The sequence below is a fragment of the Lynx canadensis genome, chromosome B3 (genome assembly GCF_007474595.2).
Source record: "Lynx canadensis isolate LIC74 chromosome B3, mLynCan4.pri.v2, whole genome shotgun sequence".
Classification (NCBI taxonomy): domain Eukaryota; kingdom Metazoa; phylum Chordata; class Mammalia; order Carnivora; family Felidae; genus Lynx; species Lynx canadensis.
In genome coordinates, this window is record NC_044308.2 from 143130432 (window position 1) to 143152534 (window position 22103).

Genomic DNA, 22103 nt, shown 5'->3' on the forward strand with positions numbered 1-22103 from the left:
AACTAGTTACCAGGAGAGTCCCCATTTATTGGACAATAAGGCTATGTCCAGTGTTTCCATACTGCAGTCTTGCAAAGAACACTCTCGTACGTTTCCCCTTGTGCAGGTGGGTAAGACTTTCTCTAGCACCAGCCAAGAAGGGGAAGTAAGTTCTTCCTTAGAGACACCAAATTGCTCTCCAGCGTGACTATCCGTTCACACTCCCACCAGGGCTACACGTGAGTGCCCGTTTGCCAGACTCTAGCCAAAATTCGGTGATGTCTGACTTAAATTTCTGCCAGTCTGATGGGTGTAAAATGTACCTCCTTGTATTCGGTTCCCCTTTTGTGATCACCAGAGACCTTCTCACATGTCTGCTGAACTTCCAGGCTGAGGAAGGACATTGAGACAGAAGAATCCATAGGATGTAGGGGAGTTGCAAAATAGCGTGCTTTGCTATATCCACAATGAATGGAATTCAAATATTAAGTGTTTTATTGGTTTCATCGGTTCAACTATTTAAAATTTTTTTTTTTTTTTTTTTTTTTTTTTTTTTTTACTTTTGAGAGAGAGAGACAGAGCGTGAGCAGGGGAGGAGCAGAGAGAGTGGGAGACATAGAATCGGAAGCAGGTTCCAGGCTCTGAGCTGTCAGGCCAGAGCCCGATGCGGGGCTCAAACTCACGAGCCGTGAGATCATGACCCGAGCCGAAGTCGGATGCTTAACCGACTGAGCCACCCAGGCGCCCCGGTTCAACTATTTTAAAAAGCAGGTAGCTGAGGGGCACCTGGCTGGCTCAGTGAGAGAGCATGCAATCTTGACCTTGGAGTTGGAAGTTCGAGCCCCACATTGGGTGTAGAGATTACATTTATTTATTTATTTATTTAAACACATTTTTTTTTTAAAAAAATCTAAGTTTATTTATTTATTTTGGGAGAGACAGAGACAGTTGGGGAGGGGGAGAGAGAGGGGAGAGAAAAATCCCAAGTAGGCCCTGCACTGTCACGTGGAGCCCAATGCGGGGCTCGAACTCGCCAACCGTGAGATCATGACCTGAGCCCAAACCAAGAGTTGGATGCTTAACCAACTGAGCCACTCAGGCACCCAAGATAACTTTAAAAATAAAAATAGGGGCGCCTGGGTGGCGCAGTCGGTTAAGCGTCCGACTTCAGCCAGGTCACGATCTCGCGGTCCGGGAGTTTGAGCCCCGCGTCGGGCTCTGGGCTGATGGCTCAGAGCCTGGAGCCTGTTTCCGATTCTGTGTCTCCCTCTCTCTCTCTGCCCCTCCCCCGTTCATGCTCTGTCTCTCTCTGTCCCCAAAAAAATAAATAAACGTTGAAAAAAAAATTTAAAAATAAAAATAAAACCTTAAAAAAAAAGCAGATAGCTGATTTATCCTTTTCTTTCTTCACTCTGATTTGTTAGTTATTTTTAAACCTGGAATTAAAAAAAACACACACGGTGTTGCTTTTTGGACTACATTTCAAGCCCTAGAACGTCACTGGTCAAGTGTTGAAGCCTTAAAGAACTTCCGTAAGAAGCTAACGTATGTTCCGAGCAGACAGATACACTTGGCAGACAATACGCTCAGCTTTCTGGCTTTGCAACGACATCATGGAATCTTTGTTCAGAGTTTGATGGTGCTATTAATATACCGTGACTCACTAAGAGCTCTGCCTCCTGGAATGTTCCTCCCGGGGAGGTGAAGCCATGTTCCTTCCTATAGAAGAATAATCTGTAATCACACTTTCAAAGGTTTGAGTACATCTGGAAGGCTTGGAAAAGGGAACAAAAAGCCTCCCGAGTTGTACAGAATTAGTTACACAAATTGCCGTCGACACAGAAAGGGGGAAATAGCCGTTAAATCTACCGGTTATCCATTCACTCCACAAGTACGTATCAGGTGCGCCGGGCTGGCGGCGGGCACACGGGGCCCGTGCCTTCCTTCGTGGGCAGATGGGGCCGTGGAAAGGCGAGACCATCAACGAAGCCTTGAGGGACACTGGGGACAAACGCCGGAGAGAAAGGGAGAGCGTGGCAGGGGCTTTTGTGAAGGAGGCCACCCGCCTGGTGCAGAGGGGCACGAAGACCGTCCCGGGTGAAGGGGCGCGTGGAGGCCTCTAGAGGGGGCAGCCGGCAGTTTTGAGTTGCCCACCGCTGTTCTGGGGACAGTCCTACCACGGGAGGCCAGAGGCCTGTGTCCCAGCCTCCCTTGCCCCTGGGACAAGCCGCGTAACGAGCCTCAGCCAGTCACACGCTTTGAATGGGCTCTTTGACCAGAGTGGCCGGGGTGGGAAGAAGCCGGGGTCTGTCGACAGTGTGTGTTAAAAAAATTTGCCATTTTGACCATTAAAAAAAAAATGTTTTTAATGTTTATTTATTGGAGACAGAGAGAGACAGAGCATGAGCGGGGGAGGAGCAGAGAGAGAAGCAGGATCCAGGCTCTGAGCCGTCAGCACAGAACCTGACGCGGGGCTTGAACCCTCGAACCATGAGATCATGACCTGCGCTGAAGTCAAGAGCTGGACGTTTAACCGAGTAAGCCACCCAGGCGACCCCAAAATGACAGCTTTATTGAGATCCAATTCACATACTGTACAATTCATCCATTTGAAGCTTGTACTTCAGGGTCACCCGGGTGGCTTGGTCAGTTGAACGTCCAACTTCAGCTCAGGTCATGATCTCACGGTTTGTGAATTCGAGCCCCGCGTCAGACTCTCTGCTGTCACTTCAGAGCACGCTTCGGATCCTCTGTCCCCAGCTCCTCCCCAGTTCGTGCTCTCTCTCTCTCTCTCTCAAAAATAAACATTAAAAAAAAGAAAGCGTGTGCTTCAGTGACTTTTGAGTATAATCAGTTATTCAACCGTCACTGTAATCAATTAAAAAAATTTTTAACGTGTATTTATTATTGAGAGACAGACACAGAGCATGAGTGGGGGAGGGGCAGAGAGAGGGGGAGACACCGAATCCGAAGCAGGCTCCGGGCTCCGAGCCGTCAGCACAGAGCCCGACGCGGGGCTCGAACCCACGAACCGCGAGATCATGACCTGAACCGAAGTCGGTCGCCCCACCGACTGAGCCACCCAGGTGCCCCACTGGAATCAATTTTAGAACACTTGGAGCGCCTCAGAAAGAAACTCTATAGTCCTCAGCAGTCATCCTCAGCCGCCCTCCCCTGCAGCCCCAGCCCATGCACCTTCTTTCTGCCCCCATGCATTTGCCGGTTCTGGAAATTTCGTGTAAGTGGGATCCTACAGTAAGCGTGTGGCCTTTTGTGACTGGCTTCTTTCACTTAGCATGTTGTCGGCTTCCATCCACGTTGCGGTATGGGTCAGCACTTCATACCTTTTTACGACAATAATACGATATCTGGAACGATTTTCCATTGTACGGATCACACTTGGTTTATCTGTTCCTGTGTCGATGGACATTTAGTTTGTTTCCACCTTTTAGCTGTTCTAAGGCTACGAAAACGTGCGTGGGCATTTTTGTGAACATTTTCATTTCTCCCGGGCGGGCACCCAGTGGGGAATTGTTGGACCCAACGGCAAGTCTCTGTTTAACAACTTCTCAAGGAAACTGCCAGACTGTTTTCCAGAGCAGCGCCGTTTCACATTCCCAGCGGCGGTGCAGGAAGGCCCCGATTTCTCCACCTCGTCACCAACACTTGTTACCCTCTCTTTCTCTGCTTGTGCACGTGTCTAAGAAACCCCAAAATCCGGGGCGCCTGGGTGGCTCAGTCAGCGAGGCATCCAACTCGATTTCAGCTCAGGTCACGATCTCACGATCGGTGGGACTGAGCCCCTCATCGGGCTCTGCGCTGACAGCATGGAGCCTGCTTGGGATTCTCTCTCCCTCTCTCTGCCCCTCCCCTGCTCATGCTCGTTCTCTCTCTCAAAATAAATAAACATGAAAAAAAAAAAAAGGAAATCCCAGAATAAAAAGAAAAAATAGAAGAAATTGGAAACTGAGCGTGTGTGTGTAAACTGAAGTGCTCTGGCTGGTTTATTAGCAGACACTTGACTGCCACACGCTGTCATGCGTATTTGGGGCAGATAGTGAACAAAACAGAGAAAGGTCGCTAATTCAAACTCAGGACAGCTTGAGCTGGCTCTCGCTGAACCGCCATCTTTGGAGGACTTGCCTCCCTGTCCTCGGTCCTCAGAGACCACCGAGGGGCAGCCGGCGTGCTCTCACTCTCGTGCCGTCCCCCCAGGTGGCCCCGCGCGCCTGCCCCCTGGCACCTCTTCCCCTGCGGGTGGGACGGGGTGGGCTTGCATGGAGTAAGGGGCCACTGGGATGAAGACCAGGCAACCACAAGGAACAAGATGGCGTAACTGCCTTACCACTTCCTGGTATTCAGGCCATTCCTCCAGGGGTGGGCCCAGGCCCCGCTATTTTGAAGAGGCCGCCCAAGGGCTACTGCCTCCCCACCAGGTCAGTTGTCAGCCAGAGTCTCCGTCTGATCCCGGCCTGAGGCCATGGCTGATGGCTGGCGTCCAAGGCCCACAGTCACTCACTTTTTCACCCTCCAGCTTCCTCGTCTCTAGGACCGTGTGTGAGCCCCTTCCCCAGACCGAGTGTCCAGCTTTATGTCAGCGGTCACCCCCCTCTAGGAGCTTCTGCAGGACCTCTCCCACCACAGAGCCCCTCCTTGCTGTGCTGGTACCTCAGCTGGAGACGCCGTGGCCTTCACGGTGGCCGCCATAGGTCAGCTGGCCTTCTGCAAGGACGCCGTTTTCGTGTGTGGCCCACCGAGCCATGCTGGACTAGTTCTTAGTGGAGACTCAATACAAACTTGATGAATGTGTGCCTGCTAGGAATTCCTAACAACTGAGAAGACGGAGAGAGGATGAGGGCAAAGCAGTGGAAGAAAACTTCCCGCAGGGCATGAGGCTTCGGTCAGGCTGGGGCTCGATTACAGCCCCCAGCAGCGTGGGGTAGAAGGGAGCCTGAGCGAGGCAACCTCGTAGGACTGGCAGGAAAGGCCCTGAGAGTCCTTTCCAGTACAAGCCGTGTCACTGAGCACTTGTTCACCAGGCACCTGTTGAGCCCACTACCTAGAAAGTGCCAGGGGTTTCTTTCAGGCAGTTTTTTTTTTTTTAAATGTGTATTTACTTTTGAGAGACAGAACGTGAGCTGGAGAGGGGCAGAGAGAGAGGGCGACAGATTCCAAAGCAGGCTTTAGGCTCTGAGCTGTCAGCACAGAGCCCCACGCAGGGCTCGAACCCACCAACCGTGATAACATGACCTGAGCCGAAGTCGAAGTCAGAAGCTTAACCTACTGAGCCACCCAGGCGCCCCCAGGCATTATTATTTCTAATTTACAAATGAGTTCAGAGGTGTGGGAGGCCCAGTGACTTGCTTAAGGTCACTTTTGAACAAGTATGAGACTGCCTTCCATACTTGTTTTCATTTGCTATTTAAATAAAACACACCGTTAAAATTCACCCATTTTCAACTCAATGGATTAAAAAAAAAATTTTTTTTTAAGTTTATTTTGGAGAGAGAGACAGAGCACAAGCAGGGGAGGGACAGAGAGGGAGACACAGAATCTGAAGCAGGCTCCAGGCTCTGAGCTGTCAGCACAGAGCCCGACGCGGGGCTCAAACTCACGGACCGTGAGATCATGACCTGAGGGGAAGTTGGATGCTTAACTGAGCCACCCAGGCGCCCCTCAGATCGATGGATTTTAATATAGTCATGCAGTCATCACCTCATCAGGTTTCTGGACTTCCAGCGCTCCCCCAAAGTCCCCTCTTGTCCCTCTGTAGTCAACCCCCACCAGGACTTCTGGCCCTAGGCACCCTGCTGACCCACCTCCTGCCTTTTCTAGAACTTTGTGAAAAAGAAATCAGACCATGTAGTTTTGTCTGGCTTCTTTCACGTAGGACACTTCTAGCAAGGCACCCCATCCTACTATTGTTTTCCAACGCCGAACGTTCCCTCTCCGCTCCGCAGCGTTTGGTGGGCAAGTCTTGCAAAACCTTTGTAAAATTTGTTTAGCTTGTTACTGAGTCTTTCAAGAGTTAACAACGGCTCGACGCTAAGTTCAACGGATTTTTGTGTGTTGATCTCCTATCTTAGGGTTTTGCTTAAATTCACATATGGTTCCGGTTCCGTTCTTGTAGCGTCCTTGCTGGTTGTGCATCAGACAACCACGTAACCTGGGAAAAGCCTTCACCTTTCCTCAGGTGGGACCAGTTCTGGAAGGTGTGAAGCAACACTGGATTTTGAGGCCACCTCTGCATCTCCTCCACCACGTGGAGCACCCATCTTCGGGGGGGGGGGTGCCACATGGCGTCACTGGGTGATGGTTCTAGACACAGCACACACCTGCCTTGAGCGCTTTCTCAGTGACCCAGGGAGGAGGCGTTCAGTTGGATCACTTACACGCAGGTTCTCCCTTTGTGGATTCCCTCAAACACCTCTTCCTGCAGGCTTCAGCTTTCTTACCAGACTAGGGAGAAACTTGCCCTTCAAGGCCTCCTACCGGCCACTTCCGCTCCCTCCTAACTGGGAACATCTTCCCCTAAATGCAGAACAGCCAAACAACTTTGGGCTTTGGGGGATCAACCTGGACTCAGATACTGACCCCTCCAGGTAAGCAACTCCCGTTTGCGGGAGGAGAGGAAGCTCTACCTCAGGGGATTTTAAGGATCAGACGTGACTTCCGTTCACCTGGCACTTAGCAGCCGTCCTTCCACCGCCCCAAGTTCTCTCCCAGCCCATCCCCCTAGATGCTACGTCACGGTCACGGTCTGCAGGTGATCTTTGCCCCCAAATCCCGTGTGGACCCACTACCACCCATGTGCCGAAACCAAAACCGCTCAGTTTTAGGACCGGAAGGCTCATTTAGTCCCTGCTGCTCCCAGCGGGGAACCCCACCGACCCGCCGGTTCGCCCCGCCCCGCCTGCTGCTGCTCACGGGGGCCAGAGACCACCCTCCACGCATCTCGCCGGAGGCTCAGTGAAGAGCCAGAGAATAAGCGGATTTCAGATGGGATGGAATTAGGGTTGCTGAAGAACGCGGGAGACACAAGGCTGAGGTATTAAGGAGCTATATTTAGGGCATAAGGCAGGTCTTACAAACACTACAGAAAAGCCGTTTGGACGTAAAAATCCAAGGAGAAAGGAGTCATTAGGAAATGTAACATAGGACACAGAACGCGTGTTGTGTGATGGTCCCTTCTCTTCCGTGTGGTTCCAGAATGTGCTCCTGACCCCAGAGCCGCCACCTGAGCGCGCACTGGGAAGGTCACAGACGACTTCAGGCCGGCAACGTCAACCACCGCCCTCCGTCTCCCAGCAGGCAGCGTGTGTGCACCCCAATTTTTTACAACCCGGGGCCGCCCTGTATTTTGGAACCCCACTTCCCCACACAAAACATTTTCGCAGAGCTTTTTTTAAATTTGTTTGTATTTGTTACAACCTTTTAAAGCAGAATGTGTCTCGAGCACTACATTTCCACTCACGAAATTGTGGAGTTATTTCCCCAACAGCTTTACAACGCGCCTAAGCAGCCTTCGAATTTCGCTACTCTAAACAACGCTCTTCTCTTTGGGAAACAAGCCCTATAGTTACTCCCATCAAGTTGGTTCGGTTTAACACACTAGTTTCTAGAGGCCTGGTACATGCAGCAAATAACTACAGGGGACAGAAGATTTGAAAAGTAAATCCTAGAAGGTGAAAGTTGTTTCAACCGAGATTTTTCCTTTAAACACCAAGGTATAGCTCAGAACACTTCAGTGACAGACGAGTTTGGTCTTACTAGGGAATCCGCTTGTCGTGAACACTTCAGACCACGCGGTTCACGGGAGGTTACGTACACCTTGCGACAAACGTTACCTTGTCCTGGAAGAGCAGCCAGCGTGGCACTAAAAAAAAACAAAAAAAACAAAACCCAAACAAACAAACAAAACAACTAGCCGGGCTTCAGTTTCTACGCATCACAGTATCACACTCGAACAGAAAGAAATCTTATCTTCCCCGTAAGTAGCTCTCGTCATGCCTTACAGATTTTTAAAACGTTAACAAAAATAAAGAAAAAACATCCTTGAAAATAGATCGTCGGAGGGAACGGGATAAAGCATCGAGTACATATACAAGGAATCCTCGGGGCGGCGCTCAGTCGACCTCTTCCATGCGCGACGTGTCGTCGTCGCCTTCCAGGGGTGGCATCTCCTCGGTCACCGCAGCACTGCTGTCGTCGGCGGTGGGGTCATCTTCGTCGATACCTTTTCGGAAAGGAAACCCTCAGGTTACACGGTCCCGGGCCAGCGCCTGGCGTCGGCCCGGCGCCACTCTCAGGGGGGCTCTTGCGAGATGACCTCTTCGTCAGGGGACCCTAAGGGGTTTCTCACACAGGGTGCCTGGCAAAGCTTACCCAGACCCAGTTTGATCATCCTGTAGATCCGGTTAGCGTGAGTCTGTGGGTCTTCCAGACTGAAGCCAGAGGACAGGAGCGCGGTTTCGTAGAGCAGGATGACCAGGTCTTTCACGGACTTGTCGTTCTTGTCCGCCTCCGCCTTCTGCCGCAAGGTCTCGATGATGGAGTGGTCGGGGTTGATCTCCAGGTGCTTCTTCGCTGCCATGTAGCCCATGGTGGAGTTGTCCCTCAGGGCCTGGGCCTTCATGATCCTCTCCATGTTCGCCGTCCAGCCGTACGTGCTCGTGACAATGCAGCACGGGGAGGTCACCAGTCGGTTTGACACAACCACCTGCAATGAAAACGCGAAGTGAGGACTGGGTCTAGAAAAGTCCCTCTACCACAGCTTTATCGTAAAACGGACGGAGGGACTCCCGCTACTGTATTCACAAAATGCGAAATACCACATGCAGACCCAAGTACCCACAACCCTCTTCCTGCACATCCTGACACCTTTTAGCTCCTTCAAGACGGTAGAGGGCCTTCCTGCTCATTTAACGGGCCTAATTTTCCGCTGGTGTCATACTGTAAAAGCCGAAAACTTGGGAGAAAGGGGCTGTATGTTCGGACAATCTGAGAAACACCCACGGGCCCTTCAAGATCACGCCCACAATTAGGAAACCCAAGTGGAAGGAAACCACGTTCACCCACCTTTTCCACTTTTTTCTCCAAGATGTCCTTCATGATCTTGCACAGGTTTTCAAACTTTGTCTTCTTCTCCTCCTGTTTCTTTTTCTCTTCTTCATCTTCTGGAAGTTCCAAGCCCTCTTTGGTGACGGACACTAAAGTCTTCCCCTCAAATTCCTTCAGCTGTTGGACACAGTACTCATCGATCGGCTCGATCATATAGATCACCTCCAGACCGTGCTTCCGAAGACGCTCCACAAAGGCCGAGTTCGCCACCTGGTCCTTGGTCTCCCCTGGGGCATTAGTAGAAAGTTACGCCTTCGCTTAACAGGAAGCGGTGTCGCTTCCTCCGGACTCTTCCCAGTCTCGTCAGCTCGAACCACAGATGCGCCCACAGACGTGGCGCACGTGGTCTGGCCGCGGTTAGTACCCAGGAGTTGACACGGGACCCCACGTGCCTAGGGAACACACCCACGGTCGCCAGGCGGTGCCCGGAACAAGGCCACGACGGCACGCCGCTCACTCACCTGTGATGTAGTAGATGTGCTTCTGGTTCTCCTTCATCCTGGTGCAATAGTCCTTGAGAGACACCATCTCGTCACCAGAGGCAGACGTGTAGTAGCGCAACAGCTCCGACAGCTTCTTCCGGTTCTGGGAGTCCTCGTGGATTCCGAGCTGAAAGACAACGTTCGCATCAGGTCTCCTCCGCGTCAAAAAAGCCACCGAGAACCAGCGAAGCCGGTTTGATTACCGCTGGGAAGGATCAGGCTCTTTCCACGAACCTTAATGTTCTTAGAGAACTGCTCGTAAAACTTCTTGTAGTTCTCTTTGTCTTCGGCCAGTTCGGTGAAGAGTTCTAAGCACTTTTTGACCAAATTCTTGCGGATAACTTTTAAGATCTTGCTCTGCTGCAACATCTCCCGGGAAATGTTCAGGGGAAGATCCTCGGAGTCCACCACACCTCTAATGAAATCTGGGAAAAAATAAAGTCGCCCCCGGGACAAAAATCAACAAACTCCTACACCCCAAAAACCAAAGGGGATTTCCTGCCCCACAGGCCCGAACCAACGCCCCGGAGAAGAGAGGTCCCCACGCTCGGACTTCACACCCGATCGTCCTCGGTACTCACTCAGGTATTCCGGGATCAGCTCCTCGCAGTTATCCATGATGAAAACTCTGCGCACATACAGCTTGATGTTGTTCTTTTTCTTCCTGTTTTCAAACAGGTCAAAGGGAGCACGTCTTGGGACAAAAAGCAGGGCTCTGAATTCCAACTGTCCTTCGACCGAAAAATGCTGTAATAAAACACACGCCAAACCATCAAGCAATGACGCAAGCGACTTTGACTTCAACTAGAACTCTCGCGGCGACAACCGAAAGCACTTCCAGGGAGAGGTCAAGGGCTGGGATGGCCAAGTGCTCAGCTGCGACCCTCGATTTGACAAGCTCCGACAAGCCACCTGCAGAAGCAGACCAGCTCTGAAGCACTTTGACACTCACCTTCACTGCCAAGTGATCCTCCCAGTCGTTGGTCAAGCTCTTGTAAAATTCTCCGTACTCTTCGTTAGTAATGTCGTCAGGGTTTCTGGTCCAAATAGGTTTGGTCTTGTTCAGTTCTTCTTGATCGATGTACTTCTCCTTGATCTTCTTCTTCTTCTTCTTGTCTCCGTCCTTCTTTTCTTCCTCCTCCTCATCGGAACCAACATCTTCTATTTCAGGCTTGTCATCGGACTCCTTCTCTTCCTTTTCTTTTTCTTCCTCTTTCTCTTCCTTTTCTTCAGCCTCATCATCACTGACCTCTTTATCCCGCTCCTTCTCCACCTTCAAAAGAACATGGGAGATCACGTCACCTTTTGCATTCTGGAACTAAATGGAGCGTATGCGCTTATAACCAAAGCCCAAATTAATCAGCCACACTCAAAGGTTTGGTTAAATAACCGGAAAACCACTCAGTAACGTTTAACGCGTCTACCTAAACAATCCTGGGTACCTTGATAGTACAACAGAACTTCAGACTAGCCGGGTAAACACAAGTTTGGATTTTTACCTCAGTAGTAGATTCAAGAACCACCTTAGTTTGTTAACTTTACATAAAAAACAAGGACACTCACAAAGAGAGTGATAGGATAGCCGATAAACTGGGAGTGTTTCTTCACAATCTCCTTTATTCTTCTTTCCTCCAGGTATTCCGTTTGGTCTTCTTTCAGATGCAAGATAACCTTTGTTCCTCGACCCATAGGTTCACCTGTAAAGGAAGGAAAAAAGTGGACTCCACCTCAATCTGAATGGGCAAACCAAAGTGTTGGGGGGGGGGGAGAATCACAATTCAGCTCCCAATGCCATCCACACCCAACAGCTTCTGAGCACGTTTAGGAAAGGGGGTTAACACTGCTGTGGATGAAAGGCGTCCCATGGGAGTTTAACTGCCTTGCCCCAGCAACATCAGTAACCAGATCCCTACCATCGCACCATCATGTGCTTACCAGGCACGCTCCCAAAGAAGTCAACGCATTTTTACCAATTCCACAGCATCTTCAAGGGCCCCCTTCCTACAGCACCCGACCCTCCCCCGCGTGACCGAGTAAATCATTCCACCAGGTGCCTACCTGTATCAGTCCTGACTGTGAACGACCCTCCTGCAGAAGACTCCCAGGCGTACTGCTCATCATCGTTATGCTTGGTGATCACCGTCACTTTCTCGGCAACCAAATAGGCAGAATAGAACCCGACACCAAACTGGCCGATCATAGAAATATCCGCGCCAGCCTGCAAAGCTTCCATGAACGCTTTGGTCCCAGACTTGGCGATAGTACCGAGATTATTGATCAAATCGGCCTTGGTCATGCCAATCCCGGTATCCACAATAGTGAGGGTTCGATCTTGCTTGTTTGGAATGAGATTAATGTGCAGCTCTTTCCCGGAATCTAACTTGCTGGGATCAGTCAAGCTCTCATATCTGATTTTGTCCAGAGCCTATCGGAGAAACACATGCCGGTGAGCACAGAGCTCCCGGAGGGTGGGACGCACACAGGGGGACCGCGACCCCGTTCCCCAAGCCGACACTCACATCGGATGAGTTGGAAATCAGCTCGCGCAGGAAAATCTCTTTATTCGAGTAGAAAGTGTTGATGATCAGGGACATCAACTGGGCGATCTCCGCCTGGAAGGCGAACGTCTCCACCTCCTCCTCCTCCATCGGCTGGTCTTGGGTCTGGGTTTCCTCGGGCATCTGCAGAGGCCGCGGGGCCGGTTACGCGGCGCCACAGGCCTCCGGGAGGCCCGGCCCGCCGACAAAGGATGACCTCATTTCCAGCTGCGACGCCGAGGCCCGCGCGCACGCCGCCAACGGGCGCCGCAGGCCCGCGGGGACCCCCGCCCGGAGCCGGAGCGCCGGGGCCGCGGCCGGGCGGGGGTCCCCGCGGCGCGCCCTCCCCACCGCCCCTCCGGGCCTCCGGGCCCTCGTACGCGGGCGGGGGTCGAGGCCGCAGCAGGCCAGAGGCCTCCGCCGCCCAGAGCAGTGCCGCGCCGCCCCGCGGGGCCCGGGGACCCCCCGGGAGCCGCCTCCGCGCCCGCCGCCCCCCCCCCACAGGCACCCCCCAGTCGCCCCCTCACCTCGGCTAAAGGACCACACGGGCTCCGCGACGACGCAGCACCAGGACGCAGAAGCAACTGGCGCGCCGCCCCCGCGCTCCCTTTATATAGACGCGGGCCCGCCCGGCGCGCGGCGCCTTTTCCAGAAGCCTCCCGAACCTTCCGGAAGAACCCTCCCCAACCGCCGCCGCGGCCGCGCGCCTGCGCCTGCGCCTTGGCCACGGCCCCGCCCCTCCCCCGGGCGCGCGCGGGCCCGCCCCGAGCGCTCCACCCCCAACGGCCGCCGCGCGCGTCCCCGCGCCCGTCTCCGTGCGCCTGCGCAGCCCGGAATTCTCGCGAAGGTCTGGCGCCTTCCGGGGCTACCGCCCCCAGCCCTGCGTCCCGCCGGCGCCCCTGCCCCCTCTACCCCGGGCGTGCGCCGCGAGCTGGCGCGCGCGGGCGCAGTGGCGCCACCCAGGCCCGGGACCGGGTATCCGCAGCCGTTGCCTCTCTGAAGTCTGTAGAAGTAATTTGCCCTTCTTAGACGGTGTCCCCAGGCGGTGTAGGCTTCGGGACCCTCGGCGCCAGCCACCAGGGGCCCCGGGCCAGTTCTAGGGCTCTGAGGCCGGGGTCAGGGTCTCGGGGAGAGAGGAGTCCGGCCCGCAGGTATACGCCTGGGGCAGTGATCAGAGGCTCGGGGCTGGGGCTACGGCCGAGGGTTCGGGAGTCCCATGCCACATCTCTAAGGCCGGGGCAGCGACTATGGGTTCACGGTCCTGGAAGTGGGGCAACAGGTGCCCGCCAGAGCCTCGTGGTGCGGAGGCCCCCCCTGCCCACAGCCTGGTTAAGGGGTGCCAAGGCGCTGGTCCCTGACAGGTGTGAGGGGTGACCGGGGCATGTGCGTGGGGTGGCCAGGCCGACCCCTCGTTTCTGCCCTGAAGCAGGGGAGCCTCCAGCGACGCGGGGGTCTGTGTGGACCAGGGGAGCCCCTGGAGCCTGGTCGGACTCCAGGGACCCGGTTCTGACCGTGGGATGAGGAGTGAGGAACACCAGCAGGTGACAGGGTCATCCCCTGCCTCTCCCCCATTGCCATGGAACCTCCAAACGCAGGCCGTGGCTGGGGTCAGGGGCTGGTCCTTTTCTTACGCGGTGCACAGGGGGAAATGCTGACATGGACCCTTAGGCCTGGATTCTCCAAACCGTGCCCCATCCCTTGGGGCTTTCTACCTTTTTTTTTTTCTTTTTTCTTTTCCTTCAGTTTGAGTAGAATTTAGCGATTCTTCACTTACAATATCCAGGGCTCATCACAAGTGCCCTCCTTAATCCCCATCACCTCTGCTTGCTTTTGGTTTGCGCTGAAAGGGTGTCCTTCACACTAGTCTGGAGTTTCCGGATCGGTGAACGAATGCGTGCTCGCCCAGTACACCCACCAGAATTTTGTAAAGCCCTTTATTGCCTGTTTACGTAACTTGAGGTATCCATATGAAGTATCTAGTTCGCGGTTTGGGGGACTAACTTGCTCCCAAAGCCAATTTCTAAATGGGGATTCCTAAGGGATTTTGAACAATGGCAGGTGAGAGTCATAAGAATCTTGGAGTGGAGGGGCCCTTGGACGCCACCCAAGCCCATACCAGGTGGCTTCTGATTTGAAGGACCCCGCCTGGAGCACTGTGTGTCCCAGAAAGAGAGCTCAGCCCTCGGCTCCTTTGTCGCTAGCTCCTCCCAGCACTCCGGCCTCACCCTCCCCCGGGAACAATCTGGAAGCTCCTTACGTTGTAAACAAACCTGACTGAACTCTCCTTCCACTTCCTCGTTTCCCGGAAAACCCACTCTTCCCTGAACGGGGTTTTCAAAGTGGGGCTTGAGACCCACCGCGGGTGTGTGAAATAGAGGCAGGGGTGTCTTGACTAGCATTAAAAAAATAGAAGAAATAGAATGGAAACTTCCAGCCACGTGGTCAGGGGAGGCGGGGGTTGTTATGCATTTGCTGGGGCACCTTGTAAAACGTATTTGTGACCCCATCTGTGTCTGGGAGCTCTTGCCCGGGTTTTCCCTACAGCCTGGGCCGGGAGGGGGCAGGGGAGAGGAGACAAGGAGGAGGGGCAGTTAGCAGGCTGGCTCTCGCTGTGCCAAAGCCCTCTGCACCTGGACCGCACAGGGGCACTCCTCCACCCGACCCGGAGACCTAGCCCACTTCTTCCTTTCCACCCCACTTCTGTCACAGCCCCGGGGAAGTTTCAGGTTTCTTGTAGGTGAGCCATTCAAGGCCCCAGCTATGACATTCTCGGTTTCTGGAGACTTCACCTGCCTCCACAGAACTCAGCCCAAGGTCACTCCTGGGATCCTTGTTGCCCAGCTGATTCCAACTTGAATAACCCTCCCTCCTGCCACATCCTCCTGCCTTTTCAAGCTCTCTCCTGCCTGCCTTAGTTACTAAGTAAAAGAACTTTCTCCTCCTGCCCCCTCTTGGCCTCTGGGCAACACGTTACACCAACCCCCATTGCCCTGGGGATCTCTGCCTCAGTTCCACCACCAGCGTGCTGGCTGCCCCGCCCCCCTCTCCAGCCTTTCTCTGGAGCTGTTGGAACAGGACCTCTGTGCAGATGATGACAGAGAAGCCTGGGCCGGGACCATTCTAGTGCCACAGCTGGACACTGAGCTCACTCACTGCCCCACCTGGCTGGTCTTCTGGGACTCACTACGCAGCTAGCCGGCTATCCCACCACCTTCTAGAACGCCCAAGCATCCCCATGGGGATCTGGTGTGAGCCCTGCCGTTTCTGCCTCCTGAATGCCTCTCGAATCCGTCTGCTGCTTTCCAGCTCCGTTGTCCACTTCCCTCCCCAAGTCCCTCACCCCTGTCACCACAACCAGCGGCTCGTGGAAAAGACCTCCATAGCCACCTAACTGCACCTGTCTCCACCCTGTAGCCTATGGTCCCCCATGCTCCTTGTCACTCCTTTCTAAACTTCACTGTGAACTACCCCCACAGGGCTGCGCACAAGTCATTACACTGAAGGAAACATACCAGTCACTGATGGAACTTTAGAAAATGCAAGCCTGGACACCATTCCCTCTTTTTTTCTTCTGAGTAATGTCCCCGTGGACCGTCACCTCCATCTCCCCAGGGGCCCTTCCCATCCCGACTTACCTATCAGGCCCAATCCCCTGTATAAATAGGTTCTCAGAGTGTGAGACCCCCCCCCCCTCTCCAGCGTGGCATGTGCTCCTCCACTCCAGCCGGTCCTCTGACCCCTGCTCTCTCGTGCCCCCCTCACCTCCTTTTCCACCCAGTCTCCTCCTGCTCCCTCCTCCGGGTTCTGATCACATATCCAAGTCCTAAATATTTGTGGAACTGGTCCCAAAGTGATCGGCTGTCCAGGGAACCTGACCATTTTCTTTCTTCACTTGAACCCTCCCTCCGGTGTCCCTCTGTTAAGCTGGAACGCAAGACTCTGTTGGAATGCTGGACTCTGGATCCAGGGGCTCTGGATTCAAGTGTCAGATCTTGAATCTACCTGCCCGTGTGACCCGGGCAAGTCACTGACTCTGTAACATGCCTGCCTCCGTAACATGGGCATGAGAAGACTATGCTTGTAGGGTTGTGAGCCTTACGCGAGCAAAGTCTGTTTTGGGAAATGACCCAGCACAGGGCCTGGCACATGGTAACTGCACGAAATAAGTAACTTTTCAGTTTCCCTTTGACTTCTTCTTTGACCCACAGATTATCTATAAATGTGTTAGTTGCTAAATATTTGGAGGTTTTCCAAAAATCTTGTTGTTGCTGATTTCTAGTATTTCATTTCATCGTGGTCGAAGAACATAGTCTCCATGATATAAATCCTTTCAAATTTATCGGGACTTGTTTTATACCCAGATTATGGCATATACTGGTAAATATTCTGTATAGAAAGTCATTACACTGAAGGAAACGTACCAGTCACTGATGGAACTTGAGAAAATGCAAGCCAACCTTTAGTGACAGAAAGCAGACCTGTGGCTGCCCTGGGGGTGGGGGTGGGGCGGCAAAGGCAGGGGTAGGGGGACAGGTGCACCGAGGAAGGCTGAGGCACCTGTTCACCGTCTAATTTGCAGCACGGTTGCACAGGTGTACAAGTATGTCGAAACATATCAGATCGTGCTTAACATGCAGTTTGTTGCATGTCGATCATGCTTCACAACGCTGTTTTTTAAGAATTGATCTTGTTTAGCAAACACCAAGGAGATAGGTTCAGAATCGAGTTATCTAAGGAAATTCAGTGGTTCATACTTTGGAAACAGACACAGTTGACTTGGAGGAGCATGAGTGCAGGTCTGCCTCTGGACCGTGAGCCCTGTCCCTGCCACTTACTGGCTGTGTGACTTTCAGCAAGCTGCCCAACCTCTCTGTGCTTCGGTCTTCTCATCTCTACATTAGCGATGATCGCAGTGAAGACACAGAAGGATGCTGGGAAAGCCCGTAGGGCCGGGCGTGCAGTGAATGCTTGAAGGATGATGCGCCGTTCTCTTAATGGGGAGTGAGGAGACAGCCACCAGGTCACGGTGATGCTGTCCTGCACTTGGGCCCCATCTGCTGGATTTGGGCTCACTGCTTGGGAGGGAAGGGGAGGGCTGAGAGCACGGTCCCATAGGAAGTGAAAGGATGGGACGTGGAGTGACCAGGCCGTATGTTTCCTAGTTGGTCCTAAAGTGGATTTCCACACAGCGCGCCAGTTTCCCACTGACCAACCACAAAACTGGGGGCACGTTGGTACCCAAACCATTCTTCTCCCGGCAAGTTTTAACCTGCCCTTGGAGGCCCAGCCTGGGCAGCCATTCCTGGAAGTCCCAGATGGGGTTGATAACTTCCCTGTCAGTTTGCACACGCTGTCACCAGAGGGAGGCGCGGCAAGCCTTCCCTTGCCCTCCTCTCCCACTGGCGTCAGCAGAATGTGGCCATTTGACAGGGGAAACAGTGTCCTGTTGTTCAGTGAGAACCGCCCGTTTTTTCTTAATTTATTTTGAGAAAGAGAGAAAAAGAAAGTGGGGGAGGGGCAGAGAGGGAGAGGGAGAATCCCAGGCAGGCTCCATGCTCATCAGCACAGAGCCAGACGTGGGGCTCGATCCCACGAACTGTGAGATCATGGCCTGAGTTGGACACTCAACCGACTGAGCCCCCCAGGTGCCCCGAGCACCATTTGATGCCTGTTTACTGAAAGCCCGTGTCCAGGCCCTGGGATGCAGTGGGTGTGACGTCAGATCACTACACGCGTGGTGGAGACAGCCATGAGGCCATCGGCAGGTGAATACACAGATTTATAAACCGAGGAGCGCTGGGAGGGTGTGGGGGCACTGCCCGAGGTTTCTCTGAGAACTGACAGTGGTGTTAGCTGCTGGAGGGGGAAGGGGGGAGGGCATCTGGGAAAGAGAACAGCGTCTGCAGAAGTGAAATCTAGAAGGAAGACGGGAGTCTTAGGGAGGAGTGGGAAGGCAGACAAGGAAACGGAGGCTGGAAAAGCCTTTCTGTGGGGTGGGTGGGACGGGGGACACAGCCTGCGGGGGGGCAGGGTGGCTGTCGCAGCCGAAGCAAGAGGTGGGTGCCAGATCCTGCAGGGCACTGTGCCGGGGGACTCGGAACGTGGCCCGACTGTCCCAGGGGCCTGCATTCAGATGTCCCACTCTGCCATGTGCATGGATGTCAGGCCCAGGGAGAGCTGAGTAGGGCCGGAAGCCCCCGAGCTGGTGGGTGGGCACGGGCAGGCTTGCGAGAGAACAGTCCAGGGGAGGTGAAGGAGTCTACAGGACCCCCCCGCATGAGGGATCCTTCGTGGGGGACACTGGAGTGGCCACAGCAGCAGGCGGCCTGTTTGGTGTCACCATGTTGGGCTGAACCGTCTGTGGGGCATCCGAGGGGATGGGCATCCAGCGAACGGGACTGGGGGGGTGAACGGGAGTGTGGCAGGAGGGGTGGATGGGAAGGAGGGCCGCTGGATCTGCTTGGAAGGCCTTCCCCAGGAGGTGGTCTCAGTGTAGTGAAGAGCTGGGAACTTGGAGCGACAGGGGGAGGCTGCGTCTGTTGGTGGGGGTGCGGTGTGACCCCCTACCAGCCCCCCCCCAGGCCTCCCAGTCCCCCTCCTATGAGCCCCCCCAACCCCCCAGGCAAAGAGTTTCAGGCCCAGCCTTCAGGGGCTTACATTCTAGTGGGGGAGGGACAGACTGTAAACATGCAAATGACAGGTGGGACAGTCTGGGCCAGTGCTTCAGGCCCCAAAGAATGGGCGTGGTCTCGAACTTCCTGGAAGCACCGTCACTTTCCCTTGACTCACCTTCAAACCCTGTGAGTCAGCTTTGACTCATCCCTCGGCCCCCACTTTCTGACAGCTGCCAAGTGGGCTGGATTTTTCCTTTAAAATGCCCTTTCCGTCCATGCTCAGGGTCCCACCCCGCCCCAGTCCCTCAGCCTCCAAGCCCTGGCCCCCTTAGCTGGCTCTTGCTGGATTCACCTGTTCCACATTCCTGTTCTCATCCGCCCACCTCCCAGGGCAGAAATGTCCAGGGGTCCCGGGGCACCAAGCCAGCCCCTGCACAGGCGTTCAAGACCTGCGCCCCGGGCTGTCCAGCCCATGCCGCCTCCAGGCCCCTTGCCGCTCTGCCCGAGACCCGCATCCTCCCCATCTCCGCACCTGACCTTGGTGCTCTGGGGCCTGGAATGCTGGCTGCAGGACCCCCCCCCTCCCCCCATAGACCATCTCCGGGGGGAGGCAGCACTGTCAGCCTGACCAGGTGGCCCGGAATGGAGGACGATTATAGCCGAGAAGCAGGTGCAGAGGAAGGCGGGGAGGGGCAAGAATATGCTGCTGCATCGTTTTCTGGTTCTGTTCCAGCCGCCCTCCTCCGTTCTCTCAGCCTCCACAGGCAGCCGGAATGACCCCCTTAGGCGAAATGATCGCCCTCAGGTGAAACACCTTCACCGAAGAGTATTGCAGCAATGCAAGGACTTGGTGGTCTGGCCCCGATCTTCTTTCCCAGACGTTGCTCTGCCCACTCTCAGTCGTCCCCCAAACATGCCTGGAACCTCAGAGCAGCTCTCCTTGTCAGACCCTTCTCTTCTCCAGGTAGACACAGGACACGCACGTGTCTACCAAGCTCAGCTGGGAAATCCCCTCCTTCAGACCAGATTCACTCTAGAAACCTCCTCCCCTTCCCATGGGGCTGAACTAAAATGAGACTTTGTCTTCCTCACCTCATTACCCGCCCCCGCCCCCCGCCCCCCTGCGGACAGGGCTGCAGAGAGGGCAGGCAGCTTTCCGGGTACGGAAAGGAAAGGCTAGGGGTCCGTGTTTGAAGGCACCAGGTTAGAGCCCTTGAGCCCAAAGGCAGTGACTACACTTTGGCGCCATCTACCGGCCAGTTGATGGGTTGTTTGGGGTCTAATTGGAAATGACTTCCGTTTTCAGGGATTTCTTGTTTATTTCTCGCGAACAAGATAATTAGGAAAGAGAGAATTACGTGAGATCCAGTCGGGATCACCGTCATTAATGTCTCACCCTGAAAAGTTCACGGCAAAGCTTCCAGCCTTTCAGTGAGCAGGGAAGAAACTGTCTATAAGAAAACAGGAGGCAATTTTCTGAAATGAAAAAAAATAATTGCATGTATTTCACTACTAAAACCTCACACACAAAGAAAGGCTGGCCCTTTAAAGGACTTTAAAGGCAAATTCTGAGTGCCAACATGGAGAGTTATTGTGTCCAGCCTTCCCTGCTCCTCTCCTCGACCTCCCTTGGGTGGATCTCTCTTGGGCTATCAGGGAGCTAGCCCCTGCTCCCTTCTATCACAAGGGCAGAGGTGAGACCCACCGGATGCAGCTTCTAGCTCAGCCCGTGGAAGGACAGGTCCAGCTGGCCCTGACAGGTCCCAGAGGGGCAGTTGATTCTGATACCCCGGGCGGGGGGGTGGGGTGGGGTCAGAAACCGAAATTGGGGTTGGGGGAATGAGCAGGTATGACATCCCTGGCTGACAGTTCCTTTCTGTCTGCAGTGAGGCAGGGGTCATCTGCCTGTAAGGATCCTGCCCATGTGGCCAGCCGACCAGGTGGCGAGCACCTTGGTCTGCCCATGTTGCCACGAACGGGGTTGTCATTTTCAGCGCTGACTCCCTTATAGGGTCCTGAACTGGGCTTATCAGGCCTTCCAAGAGCTGGTCCTGCTGCTTCGCCCCTCACCCCCAACTGCTGCAATCAAGTGGCTCCCTGCCCCCTAGCATCCTTGGCCCTTTGATCTTCCCATTCACCTGCCTGGAGAAGCCCACTCCTTTATGAACCCCACGGGAGAGGTGTCTGCTCCTTTGTCCTTCTGTTCCTCCTGATTTGGGGGCGTCTCTCCTCTTTGTTTTTCAACTTTAATTTTTATATATTTTTCTAGAGGTTTATTTACTTTTGAGAGTGTGAGCAGGAGAGGAACAGAGAGAGAGAGTGGGGCAGCAGATCTCCGAAGCAGACCCCGCACTGAGAGCAGTGAGCCCAATGCAGGGCTCGAACTCAAGAACTGCGAGATTGTGACCTCACCTGAAGTTGGTGGCTCAATCGACTGAGCCACCCAGGCGCTCCTAATTTTTTATTTTTATTAGAGAGAGCGTGTGAGTGGGGGAGGGGCAGAAGGAGAGAGAGAGACTGAATCCATGCTCAGCGCAGAGCCCAACTTGGGGCTCGATGCCACGACCCTGGGATCATGACCTGAGCCGAAATCAAGAGTTGGATGCTCAACCGAGCCACCCAGGCACCCCAAGTGTCCTCCTCTTGAAGCCTCAGTTTCCTCATCTGGAAAAATGGGGGTAGGGATGGGACAGTTGAACCAGGTACCACTTGTCTTAATGTGGTTTTAAATTCTTTCATTGGAGGACAGATGGACTGGGGTCCAAGTGCATTATTCACTAGAAGTGCACAATGAATGAGTTACTGGAAACTTTACACATTGCAGCCCCTCGTACCTTCTCCAAAGTTAGGGCAGACAAGCATATACATGTTTTACTTCACTGTGTCTCAGCGAATGCGTGGTGGCAAATCATAAAGCCAAGTTCAGGGTTCAAGCTGCTACTGGCTACATAACGAGAACGATCTAAGTTTATAAGCTACTTCACAATTCCTCTGAGCAGCACTACAACTGCAGATGATATGCTGCCTACAAACTCAGAGCCCTTTCAGCAACTCTGCCTGTCATTTAGAAAGACAGGATGGGGGCACCTGGCTGGCTCAGTCGGTGGAGCACAGTGACTCTTGGTCTCAGGGTTGTGAGTTCAAGCCCCACATCGGGCTGTGTGCTGACAGCTCAGAGCCTGGAGCCTGCTTTGGTTTCTGTGTCTCCCTCTCTCTCTGCCCCTCCCCCGCTCATGCTCTGTCCGTCTCTCCCCAAAATAAATAAACGTTGGGGCGCCTGGGTGGCTCAGTCGGTTGAGCGTCCGACTTCGGCTCAGGTCATGATCTCACAGTCTGTGGGTTCGAACCCCGCATCGGACTCTGTGCCGACA

The 22103-nt window shown here is 54.0% G+C and overlaps 1 protein-coding gene across 1 annotated transcript; it reads right to left on the reverse strand.

Annotated features, from left to right (window-relative positions):
- Positions 1 to 7023: 7023 nt before the first annotated feature.
- Positions 7024 to 12829, reverse strand: HSP90AA1 (heat shock protein 90 alpha family class A member 1). Its single transcript, XM_030319999.2, has 11 exons — positions 12646 to 12829; positions 12101 to 12262; positions 11640 to 12006; positions 11145 to 11278; positions 10534 to 10854; positions 10163 to 10328; positions 9816 to 10006; positions 9561 to 9708; positions 9058 to 9326; positions 8365 to 8698; positions 7024 to 8215 (listed from the first exon to the last, which is right to left on the reverse strand). Exons 2-11 carry the CDS (start codon positions 12260 to 12262, stop codon positions 8106 to 8108), a joined length of 2202 nt encoding a protein of 733 aa, XP_030175859.1. The 5' UTR covers positions 12646 to 12829; the 3' UTR covers positions 7024 to 8105.
- Positions 12830 to 22103: the final 9274 nt, after the last annotated feature.